The following is a 9,216-nucleotide window of genomic DNA, read 5'->3' on the forward strand; positions in this document are numbered from 1 at the left end:
ATTTTAGCAGACATGTCTGTTCCAGCTGTGTGAGTATGATTGATAAGGCACCCCGTGTTACCGGCAGGATTCAAGAATGGGAACGTGTCCAAAAGCAAGCAGACCATAATGTTCCTTTGGAGAACTGATGTCACCAGCTGCTTGTCCTAATCTATCCAACTCCATCAAGAGATATTACTATCCAATTATCTCAGGCTGCCCTTTCTGTTAGTCAAGATGGCTATGGAGCAAACCATCAGACCAGGATCATGACTATTGTCCCTGCGTATTGGGAAAACAAGCACTTGTAGCACTGGGGTTTTTTTTGAGCAGGCATAACCTTTCCACCAATAACAATCAGCACGAATATTGCCAGAAACTTGGGGATCTAGATGTTTCTTGGCACTATTGGACAGCATATCTTTCCCACTTGCCGTGCATCAGGACATAGGCAAAGGACCAGGTATTTAGGTTGGATAGCTATAGTGAAATGGGGGCAGCACTTGGATCAGATCACATGCTTCCAGGCACACAATATAAAGTACCATTTTGTGTAAGAATAGACAAATATCATATTAGCATTCTATAAAGCTCCAAAGTGACCAACAACAAATATGCCTTAGCTAGTGCTGTAGCACCCAATCCATTCAGAGTTTTTTCAGTGTCTGGGCTAGGGGAGCCACAGCAAGAGCAATGACCAGTGTTCCCAGGTTCTCCAGTAGGTGGCAGTAGGCATAGATGGGAGGAGCAAGCAACCTTTCTCAGTCCCTCTCACATAATGGTAACCATGTGCAAATTTCTCAGACTCTCCTCATCATAGAATCCATTGCTCTGTGAGTTCTTTGGGTGTTTTTGTGGCGCTTCAGCTTCCCTTTCCCACAACAGAGTCAAGGCATAAAGGACAGGCAGATTTCAGAGGAGAAACCACCTTCATCTGTTGTAGATCAGTCAGCATAGCTACGTAGCCAATTGCACATGCCATGGCCTCTCTCCTCCTCCTCCCCAATCGCTCTCTGATCTTTCACGGCAAAACAATCACAGCACTAATCTGTTCTGTCAAATTTGATATTTCCATAAGTGACTGGATCAATTAGACAATGGGGCCCATGAAAGAGAGAGAGAGAGAGAGAGAGAGAGAGAGAGAGAGAGAGAGAGAGAGAATGTGCAAGTCTAGCTCAGGAGAGCCCCACCCTCAACCACAGGAGCACACAGGGGAAAACAGGATCACACCTCCTGGTGTTGCGACCGACATCTTCAAGCCTCCTGACCCCATCTCCAGCATCATGGCTGAAAGCTGCATGTGTGTAGTCTCTCACATTTTCAGAATCTAGTTACAGGTAGGTAGCTGTGTTGGTCTCCCATAGTCGAAACAAAATAAAAAAAATCCTTGCAGTAGCACCTTAGAGACCAACTAAGTTTGTTTCGTGTGCATGTATCTGCATGTGTCTGAAGAAGTGTGCATGCACACAAAAGCTCATACCAATAACAAACTTAGTTGGTCTCTAAGGTGCTACTGCAAGGAATTTCTTTATTTTCTTTTCAGAATCCTAACACTAGAACTTGGGGTTTTTGGTTTGGGTATGAAAGAAAAAGGAATGGAAGGAGATGCAGGCAGCACACTGTACAATCCAAATATGCTTTCAATTTTAATTGTTTTGCATTTCAAGTTGGCTTTTCTTAATCAGAAGCAATGTAACCCTTACGACTTCCTTTTTCTTTCAAAGCACTGTCGTTATTTGACATCTGTTTTGCCTGAGATTTAGCCTGCTTTGCTATTTCAAAGATGGCCTGAAATTTCAAGCTTTCCTTGCCTCTCGATACTTGTTACCCAGCTATGTGAAAGTCTTTGAGGCAGTTCCTTTCAGACTGTGCTTGAAATAATTGTATACCTTTCCGTCCCCACCTTTGGCTGAATCTTATCACATAAATAGAGGTATGTACCTAGAGGGACAAAGTGGATGCATATCTGTAGCTTAGACTTCTAAGGTAAGTGTATGTTGTTGCTCTTTTCCCCAAAATTAAGAACAGGAGGGCTCTTAATAGCCACTCCTTTGTTTTTCTTCAAACCAGAGTGTTTCAAAGAAAGTTTCCCAATAAAAGTACTTGAAGTGGTTTTAAAAGAATGTGGGCACTCTCTTATCACAAGATGAATAGCCATAGGACGATGTGCATATAAGACACAGATACAGATATATAACACCACTTAATTTCTTATCGTCACTCAGACTAGATATTGCAGATCTCTGTGCTTATTCATTGTCTATCACTGCATGGACCAAACAGAGCTGAATTCTGGCGAGATTGAGAAGATGGCGATTGGTAGGTCTTACAATCTGAATGAAGATAGACACATGGCACTGCCACCTCTATTACAACCAGGGTTGGAATGCTCACAGAGCCATCAGTGTGCCTCAAACTTTGGGTACAAACCATGTGCAAACACTGGGCAACACTGCACAAGTGGACAGGGGCAAATGTTCCCCAGCCCACCCAGACCTACAAATTTCATGTTTCTTTGTTGATCAAATACAGTAGAGGTTGCTTAAAAGTGGTTTGCAGGGCATGTAAGAGGTTTTTTTGTGCTCACACCCCAAATTTGGCATTAAAAATAATAATAAAGTTTTTTAATACAGTTGTAACCAACTAAACAGTTACTGAACAGTGTTGGGCTAGGACCCGGGAGAGCAGAGTTTGAATCCCCACTCAGCCATGAAGCTCCCTGGGTGACCTGGGGCCAGTCACCATCTCTTAGCCTAACCTACCTCACAGTGCTGTTGTGAGGGTGAAATGTGGAGGAGAACCATGTACACCATCTTGAGACCTTTGGAAGATAAAGGTGGTATAGAAATGTAAATAGTAATAGTAATTTAGTGTGACTGCTCTTAGCTGCACAAACTTCCCTGCCCTACCCTCTCAATGTGTGCCCACAATGCTCCTTCTAAATCTGCTTCTGGGGTGTTCCTTCCACCCTCTGGAACAGATTTAGAGGGGTTTCGTGTAGCATACGAGGACAGGAAAGGGAGAGGAAGTTTCATTGTGCAGCTAAAAGTCATTGCACTAACCTAGCTGTTTAGCTGGATACCACCCAAAGTTTTGGACTTTTCCTAGGGTCTCCAGCTGCAATGACAAGATATGAAAGGGCTTTTTTTTTTGTTCCCTAAGACCCCCTCCCAAAAATTCCTTTTTAAAAAAGTACTGACTATGAAGTAGATGGAGACTAGATGAAGCAATGGTTTGACTCATAGAAGGCAGGTTCATGTGGAGTATATCTTGAGGAAGCTGAAAAAGTAGCCATTTGCTCATTCAGACATAGTTGGAGTGGTCATTCAAAGCCCTCCACACAGTAGCAGGTGTGGTGGTACTGCAAGTGCTCACCTGACCTCCAGTCAGTCTTGTTGTTGCTGCTTCCTAGAAGATAGAAGAGGAGAGGCAAGGTGGCAATGAGGCTGGCATGGTGAAAACCCACCAGCAAGACTGCATCCCCCTTCTGTTCCTAGTAAGCAGCAGACTCCAGTGACAGACTGGAGGTAACGTGAGTGCCATAACACAATCACTTCACCGTGCCATCTACTACTGCCTCAACGTTTGCATCCCATATGTCAGGTGGGCAGCAGAACCATGCCTCCTGGCCCCACCATCCAATTTCTGTGTGGGCTCCTCTTTCAAACGCAGCATGTATGTTGGGAGAAGGGGAGTGGGACACATGGCATTAGGGATGCAACCAGAAGCTGTGATCCCACTTCACTGGATGTGTACATGGACTGTGCATGTGCCAGCAACACCCCTTGAGTTGCAAAGATCCCAAGTATGCCTTTTCACCAGGATCCCCATCGACCTTCCCCATATTATTGTAAGAAAAACACTGGGGCCTAATATGAGTAGTAGCGTGCCTGGTATCTGGTGGGCAGGGCTTGTGTGTTATGCTCCGGAATCAGCCTCTCTGTTCAGTGTGTGTTCAGTTAAGAATATCAGTTAAGAGAGACCAACGACCTCTTCTTGCACAGAGGCACAATAATGATCACCCTTGCTAAACAGAACAAATGGTCTTCAAATACAGCCACAGGTCAAATGTTGTCTCGTGTGCCTTGTGCAGGTGCCAGTTCCTGTCACCCTGATGAAGTTAGGATGCATGTTGAACCACGTCCCTTCAACCATGATGTCATAACATCCTAGATGACACCACAAGAAGCCATTTATTTCACAAAACCCCCAGCCTCTGTTTTGGCACATAAAAGTGGTGCAATTCAAAGACAAGTATTTGTAACAATGGTGATGACCTGGACTATTGTGGTTTGGTAGATTGACCACTGTTCTAGAAGAAAGAGAAGGCATCTGTTTTCTGTGGTCCAGTAGACAGTGAACGGAACCAGAACATGAAAACCTTGGGGGCTTATCCCACCTGCCTCATTTGGTAGCTTCAAACAAAATTTAACCCTTGTTCTTGATCTGCCAAATGGGAAAATAAGGGACTTACCACACAAGCTTAATGTGAAAGCTATTTCATTTTTACTTAACATAAATTGCAGGACTTGGTTGTAGTAAAACCTCTAAGCAGTTTATGAGAAATATTAAAACAGTTAACATATTTGAAACATGTAAATAAATTTAAAATTAACAGTAAAAAATATTAAAATACATCAACATATATGTGTCTAGAGAGGCTTGCTTAAACAAAAATATTGTAAGTAGGAGCCAAAAGAAAATACAGTGAAGGCACCTGCCTGATCTGACTTGGCAGTGAGTTCCAAAGTCTAAGAGCCTCTGCATGTCAGAAGACAGGCATATAAAAAGCATTATGTGGCACCCATAGCAGTGCCAATTCTGCAGATCAAAGAAGTTGAGTGGGCATATGGGGGTAAGACAATGAGCTTTTGCAAAGCACTTTCTGTATGCACAAATGCTATTATATGATTCATTTTTTAAAAAAAGTTTTGGTCTTTTTGATGAATATTTCTGTTACTTAATTGCCCTCATGCATCCAACTATTCTACTAGCATGTATCACTTGCATACGCTCTCAGGTGTGACTAATTTCCCCCTTTTGCATTATGTACACAGCATTTTATCCTTCAGAGGAGCGCCAAGAACAGGCTGTCTCCCTGTGTTCAGCATTTTCATCTTATCATGATTCACTTTCACCCTGCTGGACCTCAACCATCCCACCATTGTCTCCAGACACCAGTCCACCACCTGAACAGGCTCTCCTGATTCAGACGGGATGGAAAGACAGAGCTGAGCACCACCAGTATATTGAAGCTGTGGTCAACAACTTTGGAATTCTACAGTCATGTTACTTTCATAGGATCGTAGAGTTGTAGAGTTGGAAGGGATCCCGAGGGTCATCTAGTCCAACTCCTCTCAACTAAAGCATCCATGACAGGTGGCCATCCAACCTCTGCTTAAAGAGCTCCAAGAAAGGAGGGTCCGCCAACCTGTGAGGTAGTCCGTTCCACCATCTAACAGCTCTTATTGCCAGAAAGTTCTTCCTGATGACTTTAGAAACACACTTCCTTGTGTGTGAGGGTCCTTATTTTTCTTTTTGACCTGGTCAAATCAGCCACTTCTTTTAGTGTCAGAGAGCAAAGAAGTTTGAAAGACACTGTGATTAACCATTAGGTTTTCCATGTCTAAAGCCAGTAGATGACTTATTGAACCTCAGGTTGCTTTTATGTCTGTTCTGTTGTGGAATGTAAAGGAAGATCTTCCAACTTATGTGTGTTTTCTGTCCTGTGACCTTTGAAACTGAGCTGATCTTTAAGATCAGCCTGAACATCTTTAAGGAGCAGGACATAAAGAAGGGGATCCAATATATTAGCCAAGGTGGCCAAACACCAAGTAAAGTACATGGAATTGAAAATGCTCCTCTTAAAATCACAGATCTTGTCCTTTTCCATCTCCAGTGTCCAGTAGAATCTATAAAATGAAACCAGTTGGAAGGGAGTATAGAGCAGGAAGTAGGAGGCCAAGATAACGGAGCTAAAGCCACAGATCCTCCGTTTTACTCTTTGATGCAGAGATGTCATCTTCCTGACCTCAAGTAGCACCCTAAGGTAGAAGAATCCCATGAGAATGCAAGGAATGAATAAAGTGAGGCTCATGGTGGATATCTTGAAGTGTGCATAGTCCTTGCCTAATTGGATGCTGTCTAAACAATTCCCTTGCCATGTCCCCAAGTCCTTCATCTCTAGCCAGATGCCAGCAGCACACAAAATGGCCACCAGGAGCCAAGCCACAACGCTCACCTTTGTGGCACTGCTCAATGTCTGCAATCTGTGGAACTTCATTGGGTGAATTAACCCTATGTAACGGTCCATGGCAATGAGGCACAGGAAGCTGTTCTTGGCATAGAAGTTTGTGGAGTGGACCACACCAACCACAACACAGGCCACTTGCCCTAGGATCCAGTGGTGGTTACGGGAACTGTAAGCAATCCAGAAGGGTAGCAGTATACTCTGCAAGAGGTTGGCCAACACCACGTTCAGCACATAGACCGAGAGAACAATGGACTTTCTAATGTGGGTTATCACGGCCCAAAGGGCCAAACAATTCAGAGGCAGCCCAACTGTCAGTGCCACAGAGTACATAGGAATTGTGAAGTATTTGGTGGTGTTTAAAGCCACAGGGCAGGTTGAGTGGGTGGCATTCATGGCACCAAAAGAAAGAAGCTTTCTCACAGTGGCACTGTCTTCAGACCTTTGTCATCTCATAGTCACTGTGGAGGGGGGGTTCTCCCAACTGCTGAACTCCCCTTACATCTGCCGAAAGTGAAGAAGGAAATGAAACCTGCTCAGGTGGAGATAGAGAAATCCTCCTTTCCACATCCTTTGCTTTGCAGAGGTGGACCACAAGTTCTAGGATTTACCTAACACCTAAGGAAGAAAGACACCAAAAGAGATCAGGTCCAAAAATCTGAATGTGTGATATAATTTGTCTGTCATTTTAAATTTATTTTTATTCTTGAAGATTAAACAACAAAATATCGTGAGTTGCCAGTTTTCCCTCACTCAAGAGGACTGTAGAGAGTCCTGCAAGGACCAGGACCCTGGGAAGACAGGCAGGCAGCATTGGAAATATCTGCTGCCCCAGCTAGGCATACATCAGCAGATGGGGCAGCTCTATAAAGCCTGCCTCCCCTGGGACAGGGCCACACTTGAAGGGATGACACTTAGGGGGGTGGCACGTCGAGGGTGCGTTAAAATTATTGTTTTAACAGGGATGAGGTTTTAACTTGGGTGGGTGCTGGTTTATTTGGAGGGCGGGATTGTTTTAAATTGTTGTTAAATGGTATATGTTAATGTTGAGTCTTGTAATGTTATGCTACAGGGAACCAGGCAGAGGGCCTTCTCGGTAGTGGCGCCCACCCTGTGGAACACCCTCCCATCAGATGTCAAAGAGATAAACAACTACCTGACATTTAGAAGACATCTGAAGGCAGCCCTGCTCAGGGAAGTTTTTAATGTGTGACATTTTAATGTATTTTTAATCTTTGTTGGAAGCCACCCAGAGTGGCTGGAGAAACCCAGCCAGATGGGCGGGGTACAAATAATAAATTATTATTATTATTATTATTGTATATTTGTGGGTTGGAGTACTGGTTAGGGGTTTTCGTTGGGGAGTGTATTGTTTAGTAGTTGATTGTTGATTGTTTTTATTGTTTTTATTATGTATTTTGTGCTTTGTATATTGTAACTTTGTTGTGAAGCAACAGGTATAAGGCGGTATACAAATTTAATAAACAATAGCAACGTGGGACCTTTGCATGCAAAGCAGATGCTCTCCCACTGACCTGTGACCCCTTCCTAAGTACATTCTTCGATGCATGTTCTTCACTGTCCCTGAGAAATGGTCTAAGGTTAGTAGTACCTTAGACTATTTCTCAGCTAGAGATGGGGGATAATTTTGCTTGGTTCACATTGTGCTCTCTGGACCAATACACAAGCTATAATGTGTAGCTTCATGGCTGACTGGGGATTTGAACCCTGGCCTCCCAGGTCCTAGTCTGACATTCTAACTACTATACCACACTGACTCTCAGACAAAATTTTGGAGGATACAGCTATCAATGGCTACTAGTCATGACTATTGTGATCTACCTCCTTTGTAGGAGACATCATGTATTTTGATACCATTTGCTGGGAGTCGCAAGTAGGGGCTTGTGCTGCTTGTGGGGCTTCCCTGAGGGATTTGGCTGGCCACCATCAGGATGATGGGACTTTGCTCTAATACAGAATGACTCTTCTTCTTTGCTCTAATACAGAATGACTCTTCTTCTTTGCTCTAATACAGAATGACTCGTCTTCTGCCCCTTTTTTCTGTTCTAAAGATATCTGTGTAACTTTGAAAGCCCTGCATACCTTTTTAACTACTCCATACCGACCAAAGAACAGCACGTCTCTGCACACGAAGCAAATAAAACTTTGCAGGAAATTTCAGTGTGGTTGGAACTCTTTTTTTATGTGGTGATGCTGTTTTGCATGCACCATACTTTCTCATAGGCACTGTCCTCTCTCAGATGCAAAATAAACCAGTGGTTCCTGTAATAGAAGGGTGAGATTTTAGGGCTTTAGAGCAGCATCAGATATTAGCGGGCTGCAGTTAAAGTAGACTTAATATTCTGGAGCTTACATTTGAACCAACAGAACCCAACAGCAGTGGAGTTTTTAGACTTCGGACTGCATGGCTTTACACCGCCACCCCTGCCTTTACTTCACAGATTTCAAATGGGGGTCCCCACTTTAGATGATAATGGGCAGGATTCAGCAAATGACCCCTGTCAGCAGGAGCTCTGCACAAGCATTTCCACTTGTGCAGTTGGGTTACCACCTCCCTCTTCCCCTTAAGCACCCCCAAATTTGTGTCAGGGAAACCCCAGAACAGTGTTCAGGAGGAGGAGGGATTGTTCCATCTGGCAAGCTGCAATGCTTCTGCAGACTCAATGTTTTGCGTGTTCAGACCCAGAAACCTCCCCCCCTAAATAAATTCACACTTGACTCAAATTTTAGTTTTGGTTTTTGGCAGAATTTAGGCCACAACTTTATTGATTACAAAAAGTGAATGGTTGCATAGGCTCTGGTTCGACTAGCTCCTTGCCATACAGGTAGCGCTGACCCAGGGTTCCACCATCGAGTCCCTGGATTCCTTTAACGGATTCCTTCACGTAGGGATGGCAAGAGCGTTCTCCCATCCCTATCACCTGAACCAGAGCCTATCCACAACCTTACAAGTTGTAACAATTTGC

The 9,216-nt window shown here is 43.8% G+C and overlaps 1 protein-coding gene across 1 annotated transcript; it reads right to left on the reverse strand.

Annotated features, from left to right (window-relative positions):
* Window positions 1-5,644: 5,644 nt before the first annotated feature.
* Window positions 5,645-6,625, reverse strand: LOC128423681 (G-protein coupled receptor 4-like). Its single transcript, XM_053409121.1, has one exon. The coding sequence runs from the start codon at window positions 6,623-6,625 to the stop codon at window positions 5,645-5,647; it is 981 nt and encodes a 326-aa protein (XP_053265096.1).
* Window positions 6,626-9,216: the final 2,591 nt, after the last annotated feature.

This window comes from Podarcis raffonei, chromosome 11 (assembly GCF_027172205.1).
Source record: "Podarcis raffonei isolate rPodRaf1 chromosome 11, rPodRaf1.pri, whole genome shotgun sequence".
Taxonomy (NCBI): domain Eukaryota; kingdom Metazoa; phylum Chordata; class Lepidosauria; order Squamata; family Lacertidae; genus Podarcis; species Podarcis raffonei.